The sequence below is a fragment of the Oculina patagonica genome, chromosome 5 (genome assembly GCF_052425735.1).
Source record: "Oculina patagonica isolate OP01 chromosome 5, crgOcupat, whole genome shotgun sequence".
NCBI lineage: Eukaryota > Metazoa > Cnidaria > Anthozoa > Scleractinia > Oculinidae > Oculina > Oculina patagonica.
Window position 1 is genome coordinate 19,008,173 of NC_135762.1, and position 24,263 is coordinate 19,032,435.

The 24,263-nt window shown below is 39.0% G+C and overlaps 2 protein-coding genes across 2 annotated transcripts in view; one reads left to right on the plus strand and one right to left on the minus strand.

The window, feature by feature from the left end:
• The window catches only part of LOC144653134 (endothelin-converting enzyme 2-like), a 116,181-nt gene extending 106,293 nt beyond the window's left edge, over window positions 1-9,888 (minus strand). The window contains exons 1-5 of the mRNA XM_078513057.1: window positions 9,081-9,888; window positions 7,164-7,217; window positions 5,531-5,644; window positions 5,240-5,320; window positions 4,561-4,688 (exon numbers count right to left, since the gene is read on the minus strand). Of these exons, the coding sequence (XP_078369183.1) occupies window positions 4,561-4,688; window positions 5,240-5,320; window positions 5,531-5,644; window positions 7,164-7,217; window positions 9,081-9,755 (1,052 nt within the window). The 5' untranslated portion in view covers window positions 9,756-9,888. The remainder of the gene's footprint in view (window positions 1-4,560; window positions 4,689-5,239; window positions 5,321-5,530; window positions 5,645-7,163; window positions 7,218-9,080) is intronic.
• Window positions 9,889-17,492: 7,604 nt separating this feature from the next.
• LOC144654083 (uncharacterized) lies at window positions 17,493-18,481 on the plus strand. The gene is made up of 2 exons (XM_078514192.1): window positions 17,493-17,673; window positions 18,025-18,481. The coding sequence occupies exons 1-2, from the start codon at window positions 17,493-17,495 to the stop codon at window positions 18,336-18,338; spliced, it is 495 nt and encodes a 164-aa protein (XP_078370318.1). The 3' UTR covers window positions 18,339-18,481.
• The last annotated feature ends 5,782 nt before the right edge of the window (window positions 18,482-24,263 follow it).

Sequence of the window (24,263 nt, forward strand, 5' to 3'; positions counted from 1 at the left end):
GGGCTATCTTCTAACCCTCTTGCTAGGGTAACCCTAGCACTAGGGTTACCCTACCTGCTTGTTAACAGACCCTTAAAGCTTTCACAAATCAGGGCTTTCAATAACATGGTTTTGGAAAGTCGGCGGCAGGGTACTTTTCGAGCGGCAAAGGCGCGAGGTCTGAGGGCATGCCCCCCCCCCCCCCCAAAAAAAAAAAGAAATGAAATTTAGATACTTGAAAATGCTTTTTTCGGATTTTCGGCATTTTTCATTCAATTCAATGTTTGCATACATTTCCTGACCGTTTCAGTATCCTTTTTCTTAGTTTTTCCTTTGTACGCATAGTAATCTGTGTCAAGCAATTAGAGAATAACGGAAATTTGCCTTAATTTTGAGGCACTGTTTACACGTACACGGTTTCATTTGTAACCGCATCGAAAGCGATGCGGTTACGCCTTTCTTTTACAAGGCACCGATCGAGACCACTACTGTAACCGGGTCGTTTTGAAAACGCTGTCAAAAGTGGAGCGTTTTCAAAACGATACGGTTTCGTTGTCGTGTAAACGGTCAAAAACGGCGAAACCGCATCGATTTGAAAACGGCCATGTATTTTGGCACGAACTGACTGGCTTGCGAAGGGTAAACATGGTGAAACACGCATAGCGAGCAGCGCTTGCTTATACAATCACATTCGAAAACAGTCGGAAAATCGTTATATAGGCTCCGTGTAAACACTTCGAAACCGTGTCGTTTTCGATGCGGTTTCGAGGTCATGAAACCTTGTCGATTGATAACCGCGTCCGTGTAAACGTAGCCTCTGAGATTCCCATATGAAGACCTTAGAGTATAAGGCTACATTTACGCGGACACGGTTATCAATCGACACGGTTTCATGACCTCGAAACCGCATCGAAAACGACACGGTTTCGAAGTGTTTACACGGAGCCTATATAACGATTTTCCGACTGTTTTCGAATATGATTGTATAAGCAAGCGCTGCTCTCTATGCTTGTTTCACCGTGTTTACCCTTCGCAAGCCAGCCAGTTCGTGCCAAAATACATGGCCGTTTTCAAATCGATGCGGTTTCACCGTTTTTGACCGTTTACACGACAACGAAACCGTATCGTTTTGAAAACGCTCCACTTTTGACAGCGTTTTCGAAACGACCCGGTTACAGTAGTGGTCTCGATCGGTGCCGTGTAAACGAAAGGCGTAACCGCATCGATTTCGATGCGGTTACAAATGAAACCGTGTCCGTGTAAACGTAGCCTAAAAACCGCTAATAAAATAAAACACACTTGATGATAACTCTCTAAGGTTATACACCTTGCAGTATTAACGTACTAACAACTTGATAACAAACCCCATGTCGTACTAAAAAGGATTTTTGCTGATCAACATAGAAAATAAGTTCACAATGGTTTGTTCCCAAAACGTTTTTTACTGTACAGAGGGTCTGTATACCGTATTGAAAAATTCAGAACGAACCGACGTCTGCCCGCTACCATGATATCATGGTGAAAAATTTGCTCGTTCGAAACCGTAGCAAAATCGTTAGAGACAGACAAGATACAGCCCCCGGCATAGCTAATCGAACGTTCGAAAATCGAACTCAATCGAACTCAATCCATGGATTGAGTTCGATTGAGTTCGGCAATCGAACGAAATCGAACACCGGACTTTCAGTGAGTACGATTTCCGAACAAATCGAACTCAATCGAACCCAATCAATCAGATTGTGTTCGATTGAGTTCGGTAAACGAACTAATTCGAAAACAATAAAATGGATTGCGTTCGATTGGCTCTGGTAACCCTATATACATACAAAGCAAGCCGTCGAAAGCAGGTTTTTCTTGCGTTTTTTAACCGCTTATTCAACAACAGAAACCCCTGTCCGCAGTTAAGAGAACAGAACCGAACAGAACAAACGTATCGTTATTCCCGCGTGCGTATTCAAGAATTATTGCACCATTTTCTTTTTAAGCTACTTACAATTGCAAAATGAGTGACAACTCGAAGGGTTACTTTTATCAAAAATAGTATTTTCTCTTTGGCGTAGGTTTGGGGTGGGGAAGGTACAAGCAAATTACTAAGTGCGACACAGGCAACGGCATACAGCAGTTGGATGATTATGAAAAATATCTTACTAACAATGTACATGATTCTCTTAAATTCATCTTGGACAGCGCATCTGAAGCCATTTCTGCGGAATTTCTCCGTTTAAGAAAACCACGTGCTAAACTCCGAGCTGAAGTAACTCGATCTTCTAAGATCTGGTTATAGATTTTCAATGCCGGTTTTACAAAAATCAAGAGTTCGAAAATCGAACGTTCGATTAAGTTCGATTGAATATTTTCCTTTTCGGTGAGTTCGATTTGGTTCGATTGCCGAACTCAATCGAACTAAATCCATGAATTGAGTTCGGTTGAGTTCGATTGAGTTCGATTGAAATTTGGTTCGATTGGGTTCGATTTTCTATGCCGGGTTTACTGGCAGTCTTAGAAAATCCTGAATCTCGTCAAAATGAGCAAAAATAAAGTTTTAAAATTCCCTTTATCAATATGGTTCTTATCTTTTTATTCAGTTCTATGAACTGCTTTTATGCAGTACTGTCCAACAAAGATTTTAATTTCCTTAAAGTTTCGGGACAAAAGGATATTGAGAAAATATTCGTGCAGAATGTAATTTGATTAAGCGAATGTTTTCACGTCTATAAATACTTCAACCAGTTGAATGAAAAACCGTTTTGTTTTCATTAATGAGAACCACTTTCAAATAGATAATGCATAAAAAATAACAATCAGATCAGAATACAATAATTACAAATGCAAGGTTTCACTATTATGTCTCGGCAGAGCCGTGAGATACTTTTTTTTTTTTTGCAAGTTCAAATGTATGCAAATTTCGTGTGAAATGTAATTTGATTCCACTGTCTTGTTTCCCATGTTCATGAATGGTAAATGGAAACTCTTTCTTAAGAATGTTGTATTTTCGTTAATAAAACCCATTGGCCTGTTTTGTTTTCCTGATCATGTTTGCCTGTGATTTTTTTCAAAACTGATGTGGTCTTTTTTTTCGGAACTTTAAGTTGTGCCAAAATTCCTATTTTTGAACGCGGATGTCCCTTCCGGAATTTCTCATTAAAAGATGTAGATTTCACCGCATTGCGTTTCACTGAAATACGGCAATACGTTTACAATTCGACTCGGACATTTTAGACACGGATGCCTTTGCAGTATCTTTGCGGCATTTTTCCATTATTTTATTTATTTTTTGTCATGAATGACGTTACCTCTTTTATTTACAAAAATAGCTTCAACTTGTCAAAGCAACTACAGTTTCACAATGGTGAATATTAGTACTTTGCCCCTTAAGCTTTTTTCTCTGTCCTCCCGCCGAAGCAAAGAAGAGAACATGATTGCAGATTAGCCCAAAAGTCGACCCAAGGTACCTTCAACGATTTACTGTCAAAACTGAAATGAAACCGATTGGCCCAGGCTATCCCGTCGTTTTTGGCCGACAGGAGACTATCGTCTAGGACGACCAAAGGGTAAATTATAAATCGGCCTCACCCGATTAATTAACAAAGTGACATCAGTTTTTTTATGCGTCTGTCCTGGTTATTGATGATAAATTGCGTCATAACATTGTCAGTGTCAAACTGCCGTACTGCCAAACTGCCGTACGGCCGCAGAATCTAAATTTCGTCGCTGCAATTCGAAGAATCACATTCACAGGCTCGTACTGAATTAAAAGTTTGGTAAGAATACAAACAGAAATACAAGAGAAAATTCGAATGGTTCAACTAACCTTTAATCCAGTGAAAAGTGTTCACAAAATATTTGGTTAAAACGTGGTTTATCTTCTTAATTTCACTGACAGCACACATTCCCGCTCAACTCCGATTTTCAGGTCTGAATCCTCAATTAACATCCTCATCTTTTCGCTCGCAGGTTGCAAAGGTTTCTTAAGTTTTAACCGATAAATTTTAGATGATTTCCTCATTGAAGACTTCTAGTTTCGTGGAATATTAATCGCCTCATCAAGAATACAGCGCTAAATTAGTGCTGAAAGGTTTGACAAACTCTTCGCTGACTGCGTCAGCGACGAGTTTCATGCGTCCGTCCTCTTATTGACAATGAAAATTAAACAATCAGCGCGCGAGAACTCGCTTAGTTATTGTAAAAAGTCAAATGGACGGTTAACCGGTCTGGTTCTCCTATTTCTATGCAAGCGTAACTGTCATTTTCTATGGTTATGATGCTACGCTGGCGGCTCCACTATTTACTGTTCTCGCTCTATGGAGGTACCTGTTGATCAATGTGGCTTCCTTTAGATAGTATGATAGGATCAATTCAAAATCACGAACAGTGCCAAAACAACTACACGTGCTAGTAACACGTTTTTGCTGATGGAGGGCTTATTGTTGGAGAGTGAAAACAGAAGAAAACGACAATCGTTGCTATGGTAACCTTTGTGACTAAACAACCAGCCTAGGGCTAAAAACCCCACATCGAGCCTCCTTAATGTGTCAACGACTTCAGAATCAAGTGGCTAAAGGAGAAAGACAAACGACTTACTCTTTAGAAGTGTTTTTCAAGAGGGTTGTCATTTTTTGAAGATAAGATGGTGATGTGGCCAGCACAACATCTGTTTCAGTCACGTTCGCGTCTTTAAATATGGCGTGCATGTGATCTAACCATGGAAACTACAAAACAAAAACCATGACATTTATATGATTTTTTTATTAAGATGTTTATTCAATCTGCTATGATAAAATTCTAATTTGACCCCGAGGTTTAAGGAGATAAAACAAAAGAAGTTTGTCCTCAGCTGATGCTGTGAACTAACAAAGAAAGAGCACTTTAATTTTTTTTGTTATTTTTGTTTTTTATCAAGGCCTCTGTTGAGAACAGTTTTTATTTTAAAACTGATGGAGTAACCCTTTAAAAAAAGACTGCTAAAAAAAATCAAAGATTGAGGGATGAATAAATAACGTTTTTTGTTTCATTCCCCAAAGTCTCGGAGCCAGGTTTTAAGTTCGATTTATCGAAATTTATATGTTTACTTTGTTGAGTGGAACGTATACTCAGTGAGACATTGTAAGTTGAAGATTGTAAGTTTGGCCAAGTTTAAAAATTGACCTTCAAGGTGCCTTGTCCCAGTGAGTGTTTTGAATATGCGAGCAACGGGAGAAGAAGAAAAAAGGTAAAAAGAAAGCAAACAAGCAAGGATAAAAGGAAGGGAAAAGGGTCGTACCTGTGGAACAAGTTGAACGAGGTTGTTGAGTTTCATTCTCCTGTAGATTCCTTCTGCTTTTCCTTCAGCTGACGTGGTGAACTAAAATGGAAAAGCGCTTTTAAGTTCCCGTGCTACTCTGCGTGCAGTCGTGAAGATTTCCTTTCTCTCAACCTTTGTTCGCTTTTCTCTTTAATACGACTATATTTGCAGAGTTTAAAAGTTAATAATTTTTTAAGCCTTATGCAAAGCTTAACCAACTTTGTCTAAAAATGTATAACAGCTATAAAGCGGTCGCAAAATAACACCCACCTTAGCCAGGTTTTTTTCAAAGTCCATGATCTCGCGCATTTTTGAAGTTGTATTACATTTTGTTCCAAGAAGTGTAGCAACTGTAGACATATACTCTACATATATGTCCACCATCTATATAAAGAAAGGCAAAAAATTACGATCTTAAGTGGTCTTTGTACGAACGGAATCTATCCAATAGTTTGATCATGATTATGACATTAGTACATTAGGACACTAGGAATAAGAACAAATTAGTTATTGATAGGATAAAATTAGAATTGACTAAAAGAGCGTTTTTTATAAAGGGGCCGATATTTAGCAATTATTGGATGAGGCTGAGTATGATATGAAGAATTATGCAGATCGAGGAGGGTGTTCGGCTGAGGCGGATAACACCCTCCGAGATCTGCATAATTCTTCATATCATACGAAAGTCGAATTCAATAATTGTTTTATTATTCATTCAAAATATTTCCAGAGCTCTAAATGCACAAAATGAATTTAACAGAGTTTTGACAGTAGGCAAAGTACACCTTCGTTGCTTTTTCCGTGTTTTGACCTTCCTCGTCTTTTAATAACTTTAAAATTTTACCTCTTTGTTATGCTCAAATCTAGCGGCCATTTTCGCGCTTTCAACCTGCTCGGCAGCAGAGCCGTTCAGTCGCGTGACGTCAGCGGTTCTTGGAACGAGGTTGCGATCTGTTAATCATACTTGGGAACGAGGTTGCGAGCCATTAATTTTTGATATTGGAATTTCTTCCAAATTTGGTCGGCGCTAGCCGGTTAGCTGGGATAACCGGGGATCGAAAGCCAATCAGAAACAAAGAAATATTTTGAATGAACAATAATCTTAATAATTAGACACGAATCTAGTTCCAGTCTTTTTTCTTTCTAGATTTCTTTTAGCTTTTTTAATTTTTTTTTTTTTATTCCTCATTTTTTATTTTTTACGCAGGACCCATGTTGAGAGCAGCTCACTGAAATGGTCATCCTGCATAAATATGTTTTTTATTATTTATTCTTCTTATTTTTTTTATTTTTACTTAATAAGCTGTAGCTTTCGCAATATTGTAACAAATTTACAGTCATGCAAAGTGATCGCCGCGCGATCAATTCGTTTTGGGTCGGTCACGTGAGGCGAACGTTCGAGCTTGGGATACGGTAATGAGTGTTTTTTATCTAAAGTCCAGCAACTTCTTTCAAGGCAATATGATACATGTAAACGTATGTAAAAACTAGAAATATGTTTTGATGCGCTTTCTTAAATGAGACCGCGGATGTCAATTGGCCGTGCTCAAACTGCACAACACGCATCAAGTGCGGTCTTATTCAATACCAAGTTTGTTTACAAAAATAAAACTATGCAATATTACAGCTGTAAACTAATTTTGTTTTTAACTTAAATATCAAGTGTTGTCTACATACCAGATAAAGCTCAAGACTCGCAAATTCGAAAAGAAAAACCGACTTCCGGTTTGTCCGAAAGCAACTTTTTTTGCGCTCGTGTCATATCGTTACGTATATATTTTATATATATGAGAAGTTTTGATAGATCTTGATACAATTTAGACAATATAAATTGGCAACTTGATAACTTTTTAGATTATTTAGAAAGAAGTTCAATATGTATTCCTTTATAAACAAGACTCACCTCGGGATGTTTAAAGTAAATCTCCCTTTGCAGACTCAATCCAGACTGATCAATCTAGGTGGATAACAAGATAAGTCAAATCCTTTTATTGTAAGCACTGTGTCGATTACAGCTGTCGATTAGCTTTAATTGCATGTTAGTACTTGTGCCCGGTCCTTCACAAGTTATTATCTAGGGCCAGGAGCCATAAGGCTTCTGCGACCCTGCTATGGCCGGTCTGATTACATGAGCCGGGCTGGTTCGGTTGGCCGAGATCTCGACACGCTGTTAAACACAAAAAAATGAATTTTGCGATTACATGACAACCATGCCAGCCCGGGCCGAGATCCCGGTATCGCGATGCCGGGATTAGAGAAAACTAGGGTAAAATGTAGCAGTGCTTCACTATGAGTGAAACAAATCCAAGGGAAACGATTTGAGGTTCGAGTTATCGAAAGGTTCGAGAAATTTAGTTTGTTCGATCTCTGTTGTTTGTCTTGTAGTTCATTTGATTTTCTTTGCAGGAGTTCAAGTTCTTTATCTTTATGTATTTTTGCTTACCTTTTCGAATATTCTACCGTAAAACTTCGGATCGCCATTTTGATAGGGTCCAAATTTAGACCTATTTAAAAACTGTGTCTTCATATTTTATATTAAACTCTACGTAGTTATATTTTCTCGTAAAATTGTAATAAAGGCGTAATCCTCGAGCAGTGTGGTATAAAACTTTTAGAAGCCTTGACCTCGTTTTGGGTTAACTCGTCTGACAGCTGAAGTTGAATGGATAACGCTAAATGATCTCTTTCAGGTTTTAAATTTTCACATTTTTGTCAAGATGTTAATAAGCTCCTACGAAATACACAAAAGTGCGCAGTTGAAATTGACGCCCAGCTATTGTTAAATTTTGCAATAAAAGTCTTGCAGACGTTGGCTCCGGGTAAAGTGGGAGTACTCCCTATAGTGAACTATTCAGGGGCACTCCGCCAAAAAGGTGTCATTTTTTCAGGCTGAAGGTATATACAAAAGGGTTGGAATTTTACGAGTTGAAGCATACAAAAGAAAAAAAGAACAAGAACAAGCTTAAGCGGTACAAGAAGGGAAAAGGTTTTGTTATGCTTTTGCTAATTTCAAGCCTACTCACACACTAGTTTTCTTATGCTAAATGTAAACCAAGCTATACAGTGTTACAATATACATTCTAGTAATTAATTGTTATCTAGTCGGCATCTTAAAATTTCTAGACCTTTCTAATGCGTTGACATTCTTCAATGGAGGTGCGTTACTTTCATAACGTCCACGTACGTCATGGTTACGTCATGTTGGTAATTACTTTAGTCGGTTTTTTAAAGGGGCTCTGTCACGCAATTTTAGGTAATTTCGTCACTGACAAGCCGGTCACAGAATTAAAAACTGACATATCACAAAATGGCTTAAAACTATGGATAACGTAAAAGAAACACAGAAAGGCCTAAAAGGGGCATGGATGGGCAAAATTCGAGAAGATTAAAAACGGATTGCGTTAGGGTAAACTTGAAAAACGTCGCCCGAATTTTTTCAAGTTTATTTCAATTTGTATAAAAGTGTCATTTACAGTGTTCGAAAATCATCCTTGTTTGTTATGTGGCGGTGATTTTTACAATGAATGACTTTTGCTCTTCCAATTTAAAGTAAGTAGAAATTCCTAACATTCCGTGACCTAGCCCCTTTAATCCCGCTTTAATACTTTTATCTTCTTTTTTGATCCCTATACTTTTGGTCTGGTTGTCCGGTCGGGGGGATATCTGGTCTCGAATATTTGCATTTTCCTTTTACCGGGCACGGTGAAATGCACTTTGTTTGTTTACGAAAACGAAAAACCGATATGCTCCTGTTAAGTAACACGGACTTAACGTGTATCTATGTTATAACAACACAGTTTAAATTTTAAGTCCTACTTGCCTTTATCAGGTGTCTGGTGGAATTAAGGTGATCATTCGTCACTTCAACCGAGAAGAATGGTGGAGCAGGGTAATATGTACTCTGTAAATGTTGCAATACTTTGTGAATGTCCCAAGAAGACTTGTTCCAGCTTCCATCCTCACAGATGCTCCAAGAACCTATTTGCTCAATGAAATCTAGCATAGGCCTGGGACCCAGTGTTTCAATCTGTTTATCGTCCATGCACGAGAGATAAAAGTCTCTTGTTTTGAACAGAGCCTCGTTTCGAGGACGGTCGTGTGACATGTTTGATGCTTGAAGAAGATCGCGGATTTCGCCCTCGATGACTTTAGATAGTTTCGTAAAAGTAGAATAGTCATTGTAACTTTTAGGAATTGGATTTCGCCGGATCCAGCCGCCACAACAAAACGTAAAAAAATCATCACAAGGATTAACCGTAGGATCTATCGACTCCTTGATATACTCTGCAACTGTACTACATTCATATGATTGACACGTATTCGCCCCTGACTTGGTGTCATTGTGGACTTCCGAAAACATATACATTGCGCGTTTTTGTTCTTGAGTCGAGCCATTAGATTTATCAAAGCGGAGATTGGCGACAAAGACCAAGAGTCCTACGGCACTCACACTTAAAAAGGCCGATACGATAAAGAAACATCTCCCTACCATCATCGAGTGTGAATCAAATAATTTGATCTTTTTCTCTTGCTCCTCTATCCTGGATAGATTTCTTTATAACGCTGTTAAATGAAGTCTGAATAGAAAGTCATTGTGTGAAGCCACTGACCGACTCAAGATGGAATCTTTGTTGCAAATATTCGTAACGTCATATTGTATATTTAGTCAGTAGTTTTGCTGGAACTGTTGAACACCTGTTGATCGTAACATACCTGCTATTATGTTTGTCAAACACCTGTTAAGAAGGAAGGTCAGGAAATACCGGACACTGGGTGGGGAGATCATTTCTGCTTCATATAACCAGCCATTATGTAAAAAAGAAACGGCATGTCTTTCTTTTCTGTTAGGATCATTTTTAATTCCGAAAAAATGGAAAGACACATATTTTAACCCCAGTTAACCCGAAAGTTCCTGCATGTGGATCTGAAATAATTTGCAATCTATAAAGACTTCGCCTACCAGGAAAGAAAAGCACACCAAATCCGCAGAAGGAAGTGGAGGTGGATTGGGCACAGGACTGCGTGAAAAGACATCTTCATCTACATTTAAATAAGTCGGTAAAGTCGTGAGACATCACACCAACTTTTCTTACTGAAATAGACTACTTAAATGTATCTCGTATAAGGAGAATAACATTGAGTCCTATAACTTGAATTTACTTGCTTTATATAATTTAATTAAAGAATATTGCTAAATTAGTTTAAAACTACTTAACGACCTAGAATTGACCATCTCTGAAGGCAAGGAATTCTATTCGCATATGGGCCTAGGAAAAAAGAAAATTTAAAGACGTCCTTATCAGGCCTTATCTTGAAACTCGCAGGGTAAGAGGAAACTGGTACGCCCCAAACTGAGCTGGAAATGATCAGCGGAACAGGAACTGGGTCAGATTGGCAAAAGATTACCTGTTTAGCTCAAGATCGTTCGGAGTGGCGTTTTTTTGTGGATGCCCTAGGCTCCTCCTTGGAGCTATGGGGTTAAGTATAGGTGTTGGTGACCAGTAATGGATATTCACCGAGTTGGCGAGGTTAGTAATAGTATCCACCACTAGTTACCTTCACTTCGGTGACTAATTGTTTACTATCGAAAACGGGTCATCAGATAATTGCAAACTTTGTATAAAACTTTACTAGTACCAGAAGTACATAATCTAGAAGTCCACATCTCTGGTAATGGGTCTTGTGCTATCGGATTTGCGTGTGTGCTATTTTTAGAACAGGCCTCGCGCGCGAGACGCGCGAGAAAATTACGTAGACGGCTTTTGGCGCGAACTAGTAACCAATCGCGTAAAAGTATTTTTTACAGCGCGCCTTTGATTGGTTGAACAAATTTTTGAAGTTGAGAAAGAAGAGCCTAACTGAGCAAAGGAGACTTTTGTCTGATTGGTCCTTTTTTTGGCAGCGCGAAACTATCACGTGTCCGATTTCCGCATATATGATTGGCTCATGGGTCGAGGATTCCCTGAGTTGTGAAGTGAGGAAAATGGCGGCCGTTTGAAGGATGCCAGTTTCTTACAGTTCCTGACCGTTTTTAGCGATCGAGAAATCTTTTAGATTCGATTTCAAGTGAAACGTATTCTCTTCTGAGTTGTGCAGCATGGTGCAGCTTAACAGATCCATTCCAGTTTTTTAACAAGCAGAAATTGGCTTCGGGACACGATGCTTTCGCAAATTATAAATTTGCGTAAAAGGTGAGTTATTTCACATAAAAGACTTTTTGGATAGTGCAAACCGCCAGCCACCGGGTACGAAAAATTAATACGAAGGGTTTAAAATATAATTCGGCTTGGGCTTCGTATAAATATACGAATTAGCTTGTACCAGGTGACTGTTTTGTGCGATTTATAACCTCGCGTTTTGACAGCCGCGAATAGAAGACCTCGAAACATAAATTTTATCGAGTGGAAGTCAGCTTTAATCCAAGAGACGTTATAAACGTAAGATTGGGCATATTTTCAAGCCTTTTAATGAGCTATAAATGCATGAAATAATGATGGTTACCAATACTGCCGTATAATTGTTTGATAAATTTTATATAACGTTTTGTTATTGTCACGTGAATTCCTGCATGCAAGAGGCAGTGATCATCAGTTGAACCAATTTAATACATTGAATCATCAAGAGCAGGAAATAGCCATGTATAATAGGGATCATAAACTGTACTGGCATATATGTAGTATATTAAATGATTGATAAATTTGCCCAATTTTGCAAGAGTGGACAGTTGACTCTGTGGGTAATGTGCCAAAACAAACAAACCAATTCAATTGTCTAAAAATATAATTGTTGAAGTCGGAAAATCAGTTATAAAAACATGGTTGTCTGAGAATTAGGCCCTTAAAATGAAATATTAACTAATAATGATGATAAACAAAAAGACAAGAAGCAAAAATCAAACAGCTTTGAAAGTTTTCATAAATGTAAAATAAATTCAAAGCTCAACAAGTTCATGTAGTATTTTTTAAAGCTCTGTGCCTCTGTGTCAAAGTTTTTAGTCGGTTTTTGTTGGTCAAAATGGTTTTCAGGTTGAATCTCTTTCCAGCCTTGGATACTTTGTTTTAAACTGAAGATAACAATTTATATTTTATTACTTTATATTTACAGGTTGTGCAGATGGCTAAATGGTAACAAAAAGACAGGGACTAGTATTCACTAACTGATGAGAATAAAATTTGATTTTTTTCAATCTCATTCTGACTGCTGATCATTTTGTTTCATACAAGTTACTGGGGAAAGTTCGTTCCAGCCCAAACATCTTGACAGCCTCATGCAAAGTTCAGTGTGTTATATTTCAGGATATTTTTGTGCCACAAAATGTTTTGGTTGCTGTAAATGAATTCAATATACTCTGTGTCTTGGTAAAATAATAACAAAGGTGCTTAAAAACACAAAATCAAACCATTCAAGTATAAGCAATTTGTCAAAAAATGATGTTTTTTTCCCAAAGGAAAATCATTTTATTGTTTCACTCCACCAATATGGCCATCATGAACACACACTACACCTTTCACAGCAAGTAAAGAAGTCCATTGCATTTTGTGCTGAGGCAGAGTATAATCTTACAGTTTTAAAGATCTTTTCCAGCACTGACTTCAAACAAGGGGAATCTTGGTTTTAATTTGCAACTAATACTGTTAGGGTGACATTTTAAGAAATTGTTTACCACATTGTCACTGATCAGTTCCAAACTGAACCTGGCTTACAAAAATCTGGACCACTTAACACTGTGAACCTGTTATCATTGTTTTCACTTAAACACATGTTTAAATATGAAAGATGATGGTCTAGACCTTATTTTGAGTGGAATATAATGGTAGTGACCTGTCATCTTACATGAATATTTCCATTATATGTTTATAAAGGCTGGCTGAATTTCAAAAGGATAGATATCACTACACTTTTCTATGATAATTATTGTTCACATGAAGGAGGAGAGAAGTCCAAAGGACTACCACTAAACCTGCCAGAAACTAGAGACACAAGGAGTTTCTAATAATACCTCTCTTTATTGTTTATTATAGATACATGTATTAAGTCAATAAATACATTCTGAGGGTAAATTCTGCCATGTACTTTTGGTCCAGCTGCATCTGTGAAATAATAAATTTAAACGAAACATACATCACCACAAAACTTTCAACAGTGCTAAAACATTAACTTAACAATAATAACGATACGCAATTTTGAAAAAATGCAAGATGTGTTATTAACAGCAAAGCAAAATAGTTCTGTGCATTCGACAGCCAGGGATGTCACGCCAACAGCGAAAGGAACGAATTTCGTTCGTATCAGATTTCTCTTCCAGCTGCATTTTAACCACCCGGTACAGTGTTTAAATGACTGATTTTTGCGTCAAAATTTTAAGGAAGAATTACAGACCCAGTGTTTTAAGCCGATTCCCATATCAAAATTTCGTTATCTTGATATTCAAAGAAATTATTGCCATTTTAAATTGAGACGGCCTTCAAAGCAGACCTGCGAGCGAATATCACGGAATCAAATGCTGACAAATTTCTTTTGGTAAGGTCTATGTATACAAAATTTGGCAGACCTAAAGTTTAACTAATCTTCAACTAATCAGCAGCTTTTCTTTACCAATGGATAATATTTCCTGTTATTTTTAAAGGCTGACAAACTTGTACGTTTCTAAGCTGAATTTGAAAATTGAAATTGTACCACCAGGCACCCTTCCGACTAGGAGTAAACAGTGGTACACCTTAAAAATGTCCAAAACTCTGCCAACGTAAAGTATGGAAATGGAACAGCCACCAGCTGATGGGAATTCCCATATCACGAAGGGAGACAAAAGTCTCGGAGCAAAGGTTTCAAAATTTCGAAACAGTAAAAACTATAATTAAGTTTCATGAACACCATACTTTCTTCGATTGTCATCCTAATCCATTGTTTTAAAACAACGAATATAACAGTCAAAAGGAAAACGAGTCTTTAAGCAATAGGCTAGACGCTTCACCCACACAAAACCAAAAATTAAAGTAAAAGTTTTTGGCATTTGTCGAATGGCACTGTCATTTTGTGAGGACAAGGTACACACATTTACGTAATACTTGCGAGATCAATTAATTAAGCTTAACCTAAATTATACAAGCCAGTTAAAAGGTCAACTTACCCGAAAAACGGACTTCTCTTGGTTTAGTTTCAACCTGGCGTGGGAATTTCGTCTCGAGACATGATATACAGCGATAATCTTTCAACATTTTTCCATCCACATAACGGCCATCTTGATTGTTGTGAACACGAGCAAGCGAACGACAATATCGCTTAAAACAAAATTTAGTTTCGATCCCAAACGAAGAGTTCTCACTTCAGCTTGAATTGCTCTTCTTATTGAAGCATTTACCGTATTTTTACGTCATATCTGCGCGGAATCCTTTCCTTTTAAAGGTGAAGTGTCAAACTTAAGACGGGAGAGCCATAAATTTCAACCGCGGGCCCACATTAGCATAAATTCGAAAAATTTGAAAAAAATTCACAGCATAGCCCTAGGTAAACTATAACTATAAATATATATTTTACTTCGATTCGATGAATATTTTAGGCGTACGGAAGTGATCTTGATTTTGCATCTCTCGGAAGCGGTTTCAGGGGTCTGATACCGCACACTTCAAACACCTCAATTTCAAAATTAAAACGATCTCTTTCGAAACAACAAATACATCATCTAAAAGAATAGATAATTATACACATTTTGAATGGTTATTTTCTAAGTTTGAATCAATATTAAATATTTGGGAGATTTTTAATTCTTTACATCATTTTGAGACATTTCACGCAAGGCAAAATTGACAAAATTCAGCGCCTAAAATGATTGCCTGGTACATAAGCTAAGGTATAAAAACGTATACCACGTGAAAGAGCATCGTTTCTTCTTTGAAAATCCGTTTTCAAAACCACGGGCTACTAAAAAGACGATTTTTAACGGCCCGAAATGCAAGTAGTACTTTCGTGAAATTTGAGCTTCGCCGTAACGGCTTCGCGATGCTTGAAACTCACAAAGAATAACAAATAAACATATTTAAACAATACAGTTTTAATAATACTTGTCAACAGGTACCAGAACATACTCGCGAGACTATTTGGCGTGGTGTTGTATCATTTCTAAGAAATAAGAAACCATTTTAGCCGTTTTATTTGACCTCGAGTTCCAAAGTAACAGAAAGCAAACACAGGTCACGTAGCGTTTGTTAAGGTCAAAGCACCCTTTATCAGATCAAATTGTAATCAATGAATTTCATTTGTAACACAGATAACAAGAGCTACAATCAAATAATGTTCATACCTTATAATAAGTAGTCAAAGCACCCTGGAAACTTTAAAAAATCCAATCGAAGCCCATCGAAAACAACATCTATTCTTCGCTGGTTTGATTCAACTGTGCTTATCGTTAGCTTGCGTTACATAATGGATAGACCGCTGACAAGCTGTTATATTTTGCGGGCTTGATTCTACAGAAGGACGTTTATCCGTCCTTTACAGTCTATTAAATATTTTATTATTGTTGTTAGTGACCCCTTTTACCCTAAATGTTTGTTAAGTAAACTAAAGCGTGACCTTAACTCGGGTGACTTTCAACAGATGCCACTTAGGAACGAACCTTTATTTTCTTAGGGGGGGGGGGGGAGGGGTGGACATTAGCCAAATAAATTGCTGCAGAGTAAAACCGGCTGAAATAATCGTGCAAGAAAGCCAAAAAATTAATTTCGTTAAATGAAAATGAAACATGTGAAAAATAAACATCTAGCTCAGCAAAAATTACCCCTCCCGTCTCCCATCTTCTCAAAAAATAATGGTTTTTAGCTCACTTATCTAAATACATCTCCTGTTGTGTCATTTGGTTTTACTATCTTTCTGTAATATTCATTGTTATTGGCTATTCCTTTATTTGAAAATATATCCTTTACTCTACAACTTCAAGATGAACTAAATGGGTCAAGTTATTATTAAGCAATTTATCAATTAGTTTTTGCTATATTTATAGTAAATATTGAGTTAAGTATGAAAAACGTTTTTTCGACAAAAGTAGCCCTCTGCAGGTATTGTGTAACCTTAAAGCAGCTCTCCAATCAGTTGCAATAGTCAACATTTAAATCTTAAACCCTCGTGCAAGAACACGACCCAACAATATCTGAAATGAAACTAATGTAAGGCGCTTTTCGCTTTGATGATTGGGCCTCGATGTCCATGTTGTAGAAATCACAGATTGACCGCAGTTGTGCAACACTGAGTTTGGTCAGCTTGTTACTAGTATACAAGGAACATATCATATTAAGTGTGTCATACACGATGGGATGAACCAGTTGGCACTGGTCTAGGATGGATGCACGAGCAGAGGTAAAGGCTTCTCCCTCTTGGGCCGCCAGAAGGTCGTTATCATCGGTTACATGAGCTGACTGAGATGTCGCGTGTTTCAATTTTGCAGCGGTACGCGAGAAGTATCCCTGAATCTGCTGCGCAGTTAGGAACTCGTCAACCTGAAAGAGCCGCTGACCATTTTCCTTCCTTGCGTATCGCATGTCCCGAGATACTTTTTCAGGGTCGGATTTGTGGCCAGTCTCCTACCCGATCTGGAACTTAGCATCCAGGTACTGGCGCTGATTGTCGTTAAAACGGCTGGCCTTTTTTGAAACTTTTAGAGCCCAGCCTTGCTCTAGGGGGGCCTCTGGGCACTCTTCATGATCAGTTGTCGTCGGGACAGCTAGTGTTGGCTGAAGGGAACAACCCTCTTAAATCTTTTTAGCGTACGCCAACACTGCCTGGTCAAAAAGGGTGTGCTTCTCAGAAACGAGTTTGCACTTTCCGAACAGCAAATGGCGCTCAAGGTTGTAGTACTTTTGATAGGTGCAGATGCACCCATCCACAGGACACGACAACAGCCCACTGCTTGCACCTTCCTCTTCTTCATCTCCGTCCTCGTCTTCTTCTTCATCCAAGTGTTCGATCATGGCTCAAGCATCCTGAAATTACAAGTGCAGCACTAAGGCAAGATAACGCTGGGTGCTATCACAGTGCAGCCATGCTGTCAGCATGCCGTCTGATGGGAGAGGCGACGGGGATTGATGTAAAAAGAGTCGACTTCAGTGACCCTCAGGGAGGTAAAGGGCCTTGTGACAGGAAAGCCGCTTCCATCAAGGCTTATGTGCGATGATACATCAACCAGGGCCACGACGTGGTAACGGCGCGCGACTTCAAAGAAGCCATGTTGTCTCACGGGGGCATGAGTGCTGTGCGGGTCGTCCTAGTTACCGATGCTACCAACAAGCCACAGCAAGAGGTTCCAGGCCGCTGGGAGGGTATCAGCAGCTTAAACAATTTCCTCTACCAAGAGGACTGTGTCACAGTATGGAAGGTATGCAACATTGGAGAGGGAAAGAATATACCATGGTCTCAATTACAAGGTTATAGTTACAACAACAACATACATGCATATCTTATATTAGTTATATACCTCTATTCTGATATTTTCACTACTGTGTTAAGAAAAAGTCAAGGGAAAAAGTAAATCGGAAGAAAACTATTTAATGATGGGCAATCCGATTTCTTGTCTTTTTTTTATTTTCAACATCTTATTCTTATTTGGATGAAACTCCCATCTTACCAGTAAAATATTAAATAAAAAAATAAATAAGATAAGATAAAATATATAAACAAATAATTTGAAGAGTCTTCCCTACTATTTTGTTTCATTTGTACATTACTATGTTATTCTTTTACTTTTTTCTAATATTTTTTTCTGGTCCATTATTCAGTTCCTGTAAGGTTACCAGATGTGTGTAAGGCTGAGGTGTCTAAAGGAGACTTTGTGGCATGCTCTAAAGAAAGGCGCGTACCTGCCGAACGAGCCATGATCGAACACTTGGATGAAGAAGAAGACGAGGACGGAGATGAAGAAGAGGAAGGTGCAAGCAGTGGGCTGTTGTCGTGTCCTGTGGATGGGTGCATCTGCACCTATCAAAAGTACTACAACCTTGAGCGCCATTTGCTGTTCGGAAAGTGCAAACTCGTTTCTGAGAAGCACACCCTTTTTGACCAGGCAGTATTGGCGTACGCTAAAAAGATTTAAGAGGGTTGTTCCCTTCAGCCAACACTAGCTGTCCCGACGACAACTGATCATGAAGAGTGCCCAGAGGCCCCCCTAGAGCAAGGCTGGGCTCTAAAAGTTTCAAAAAAGGCCAGCCGTTTTAACGACAATCAGCGCCAGTACCTGGATGCTAAGTTCCAGATCGGGTAGGAGACTGGCCACAAATCCGACCCTGAAAAAGTATCTCGGGACATGCGATACGCAAGGAAGGAAAATGGTCAGCGGCTCTTTCAGGTTGACGAGTTCCTAACTGCGCAGCAGATTCAGGGATACTTCTCGCGTACCGCTGCAAAATTGAAACACGCGACATCTCAGTCAGCTCATGTAACCGATGATAACGACCTTCTGGCGGCCCAAGAGGAAGAAGCCTTTACCTCTGCTCGTGCATCCATCCTAGACCAGTGCCAACTGGTTCATCCCATCGTGTATGACACACTTAATATGATATGTTCCTTGTATACTAGTAACAAGCTGACCAAACTCAGTGTTGCACAACTGCGGTCAATCTGTGATTTCTACAACATGGACATCGAGGCCCAATCATCAAAGCGAAAAGCGCCTTACATTAGTTTCATTTCAGATATTGTTGGGTCGTGTTCTTGCACGAGGGTTTAAGATTTAAATGTTGACTATTGCAACTGATTGGAGAGCTGCTTTAAGGTTACACAATACCTGCAGAGGGCTACTTTTGTCGAAAAAACGTTTTTCATACTTAACTCAATATTTACTATAAATATAGCAAAAACTAATTGATAAATTGCTTAATAATAACTTGACCCATTTAGTTCATCTTGAAGTTGTAGAGAAAAGGATATATTTTCAAATAAAGGAATAGCCAATAACAATGAATATTACAGAAAGATAGTAAAACCAAATGACACAACAGGAGATGTATTTAGATAAGTGAGCTAAAAACCATTATTTTTTGAGAAGATGGGAGACGGGAGGGGTAATTTTTGCTGAGCTAGATGTTTATTTTTCACATGTTTCATTTTCATTTAACGAAATTAATTTTTTGGCTTTCTTGCACGATTATTTCAGCCGGTTTTACTCTGCAGCAATTTATTTGGCTAATGTCCACCCCTCCCCCCCCCCCTAAGAAAATAAAGGTTCGTTCCTAAGTGGCATCTGTTGAAAGTCACCCGAGTTAAGGTCACGCTTTAGTTTACTTAACAAACATTTAGGGTAAAAGGGGTCACTAACAACAATAATAAAATATTTAATAGACTGTAAAGGACGGATAAACGTCCTTCTGTAGAATCAAGCCCGCAAAATATAACAGCTTGTCAGCGGTCTATCCATTATGTAACGCAAGCTAACGATAAGCACAGTTGAATCAAACCAGCGAAGAATAGATGTTGTTTTCGATGGGCTTCGATTGGATTTTTTAAAGTTTCCAGGGTGCTTTGACTACTTATTATAAGGTATGAACATTATTTGATTGTAGCTCTTGTTATCTGTGTTACAAATGAAATTCATTGATTACAATTTGATCTGATAAAGGGTGCTTTGACCTTAACAAACGCTACGTGACCTGTGTTTGCTTTCTGTTACTTTGGAACTCGAGGTCAAATAAAACGGCTAAAATGGTTTCTTATTTCCTAGAAATGATACAACACCACGCCAAATAGTCTTGCGAGTATGTTCTGGTACCTGTTGACAAGTATTATTAAAACTGTATTGTTTAAATATGTTTATTTGTTATTCTTTGTGAGTTTCAAGCATCGCGAAGCCGTTACGGCGAAGCTCAAATTTCACGAAAGTACTACTTGCATTTCGGGCCGTTAAAAATCGTCTTTTTAGTAGCCCGTGGTTTTGAAAACGGATTTTCAAAGAAGAAACGATGCTCTTTCACGTGGTATACGTTTTTATACCTTAGCTTATGTACCAGGCAATCATTTTAGGCGCTGAATTTTGTCAATTTTGCCTTGCGTTAAATGTCTCAAAATGATGTAAAGAATTAAAAATCTCCCAAATATTTAATATTGATTCAAACTTAGAAAATAACCACTCAAAATGTGTATAATTATCTATTCTTTTAGATGATGTATTTGTTGTTTCGAAAGAGATCGTTTTAATTTTGAAATTGAGGTGTTTGAAGTGTGCGGTATCAGACCCCTGAAACCGCTTCCGAGAGATGCAAAATCAAGATCACTTCCGTACGCCTAAAATATTCATCGAATCGAAGTAAAATATATATTTATAGTTATAGTTCACGTAGGACTATGCTGTGAATTTTTTTCAAATTTTTCGAATTTATGCTAATGTGGGCCCGCGGTTGAAATTTATGGCTCTCCCGTCTTAACACCTTCAAAAACAGCTTCCCGCGTCGTGAGAACAATTTTGAATTTATCTCGGAGATATTTCGGGCATGCGCAGACAATAGTCTCCTTCTAAGGGTGTCTTTAATTTGGAGTCCTTATGCGTGCAGAGCGGTGAAAGCACAATGTTTCAAGGGAAGACCGAGTACCGCATTTTAGAAACGCATGCCGCCCGCCTTTCGGATTCGGAAAATGGAGGTTCTTTTCGAGAAGTAAATCTGTGAACTTTAATTTAAGGTAAGGTACATGTTTATATATAAATGAAAATGCGAGTTAAATTCACTGAACGATCATGTTTTCATTCATGCTTTTCCAATATACCTCAAAGTATACAGTCAGTTGGCGCCGCAAATAAATAAATAATAAATTTTCTATTTGTTGTTCAGTAATTAAGCTTAAATACGACGAGACTTTATACTTTCCATATGAAAGTTTATAGTCCAGCCATATGGTGCTAAAAAATACTGAAATTGTGCACTTCGGGGTAAAAGCACCAAATTTGGCATGGTGATAGTATTTAAGTTGCTGAACAATATTAGCTATGGACCCCAGCCAGGGGGGTGATTTTGTACTAAGGGGGGTGGGGTGGTTACAATCTTCAAAGAAATTACTGTAATTCAAGAAATACTAGTTATGCAACGCTTTCGAGTGGTATACTATGGAATATCCCACGAGTCACTTGTATTTTCTCGGTACACACACGAGCCTTTAGGCGAGTGTGTGTGCCAAGAAAATACAAGTGACAAGTGGGATATTCCATAGTATACCACGAGAAAGTGTTGTACGCTTACTAAATTTCATCGAGAATATCGCAGCGCACGATGGGAAGGTTGCGTTGAATAACGTCGAATATACAACGGCTTTCCTGTATTCTGATTGGCTGTATTTTCTATGGCATGGTATAAAAAGGTGTACAGTTAAGCTGAATTTTTAAGATGTGATAGAACTTGCTTACTGTTCAAGTTCCTGAACAATATTAGGTATTGTCCCCAGCAAAGGTGGGGGGAGCTTTTTTGTACTTACGGGGGTGGGGTGTTTACATTTTTCAAAGAAAGTACTGTAATTCAAGAAAAAAGTTGTATATTTGAGCCGAATTTGTTAGATGTGTTAGAACTTGCTTACTGTTCAAGTTGCTGAACAATATTACGTATTGTCCCCAGCAAGGGGGGGGGTTGTACTTAGGGGGTGGGGTAGTTGCAATATTGAAACAAATTGCTCTAATTCACCGAAAAGGTGAAGAGTTGAGCTGAATTTGCCATACTAACAGTGCACAATGTCCTGAGATATGTCATCTGACTCCAACCAGACGTTCTTCACAAACGGCGTGTATAACCAGCACGCAGGGGAGGGGGTGGGGTAGTGCGTACCATGGTATTTTTTGACTTTGTAAAGTAAGCAAACTTAATCGTCTCCCTCGTATGTCCCACCGCATTTACAAAGCATAGTCCAAGACATGACAGATTTCTAATATTTACAACGTTCTCTGTAACCCCAGCATTGCACCCTTTTTTCACCAGCTCCCTGGCATACTGTTGATGCTTCAGGTGATGTGGTCCACCCAGGCCACCATGCATCTGACTCAGATTGTGCCCATCCCCATTCACTAAGAGAAGGTAGTTCAGGATTAGATACAATGCACTGTCCTCAACAATGACCAGCTTGGTAGGCCACTATCTTGTTGTGTTGTACTAATGCATTAGCGGTAGAGGGTTGTTCTCAAGGTTTCTACCTTCTGTGCAAAAACTAACTTTCCTGGCATCATTGTCTCCTTGGCACGGACTTGTCTGGTCATACAACATCACCACAAATCTTTCCAGCAAACGCATACAAGGCATTTTGCTGACGACCATGAAAGCTATAGTGGCTTCTCCATAGGAAATCCATGTGGCCCATACTGTGCTCTTCCCTGACGTCCTTAGAATGCTGATCACAGCCTGTAAAGGCGTGAAAGATGTGCAACACTTGTGATTTCTCATCTCCAAGAGGCCTGACGATATCAAGTATTGCTTACCAACTCCAAATGCAATCACATCTCACAGTACTCTTAATTGATTTAGATTTAAGTTGGAAATAGCGAGCATTGTGACATTAGTGTCTTCTGTACGAAGAATTACCTTGCTGTGCACAATCAGATGCAATTATAATTAGCCTTGTAGCAGCCTCCTTCTGCATGCAAGGTGATATTTCAGGCGTAACATCAACTGAAGATGACAATAGGAGAGTGTCGCCTGTAGATAGAATACATTTTGTTTGCTTCACATGGCAACGTGATCATCTATCAGCTAGATATGCTCTGTTTTGTTGGACTCTTCCTTCAGAAATTCTCCCCACGTAGCAGGAACCCTTACATCTGTTTCTACTCTGGCGACCTGCGACCTGCAAGTAAGCGTAAAGTCTGACTTGATGAAGTGTATGGAAAAACTGACACCAAACCAATCTATAACCCCAGTAGTAGATGTGATGCTTATCGATGGTACTGCCCCTGTCAACATATTAAAGCCGTTTGGAACATGTAAAACATTCTCTGGCTATGCATATCAAGTTAACTTGCCGCAAATCAGTAACCAGCTACCGAGTGTGCAGCAGATTGATATCATCTGGGATAGATGCATACCAAACTCGTGACAAGCGTGGAAGAGGTGTCCGTCGCAGAGTAGAAGCAGATGTAAGGCTTCCTGATAGCTGGGGAGAATCTCTGAAGGAAGAGTCCAACAAAACAGAGCTGATTTTATATGTGAGTGCACAGCAAGGTATTGACAAGATAATTCTTTGTACAGTAGACACTGGTGTTGCAGTAGTGCTTGCTCTGGAGATATGAATTGCATTTGGAGTTGGTAAGCAATACTTGACATCGTCAGGCCTCTTGAAGATGAGAAATCTCAAGTGTTGTACACCTTTACAGGCTGTGATAAGACATCAGCATTCTAAGGACAAGGGAAGAGCACAGTATGGGCCACATGGATGTCCTATGGAGAAGCCACTATAGCTTTCATGGTCCTTAGCAAAATGCCTAGTGTGCAGGATGTTCTAAATGCTATGCCTGTGCTGAAAGGATTGGTGGTTCTGTTGTATGACCAGCAAGCCCGTGCCAAGGAGTCAATGATGCCAGAAAAATTTTTGCACACAAGGGATGAACCCTTGAGAACATCTCCCCTACTGCTAATGCATTAGTACAAACACAACAAGATAGTGGCCTACCAAGCTGGTCATTGTTGAGGACAGTGCGCTGTATCTAATCCTGACTACCTTCTCTTAGTGAATGGGGATGGGCACAATCTGAGTCAGATGCATGGAAGCCTCAGTGGACCACATCACCTGAAGCATCAACAGTATGCCAGGGAGCTGGTGAAATGAGGGTGCAAACCTGAGTTAGGTTGCAAAGAACATTGTTCAAGACTGGCATGTCTTGGACTGCGCTTCGTACATGCGGTGGGGAATGCGAGGGAGAGGATTAAGTTTGCTTACTTTACAAAGTCAAAAAATACCATGGTATGTATTCCCCCACCCCCCTCCCCTGCGTGCTAGTTATACACCCCTTTTGTGAAGAACGTCTGGTTGGAGTCAGATGACATATCTCAGGACATCG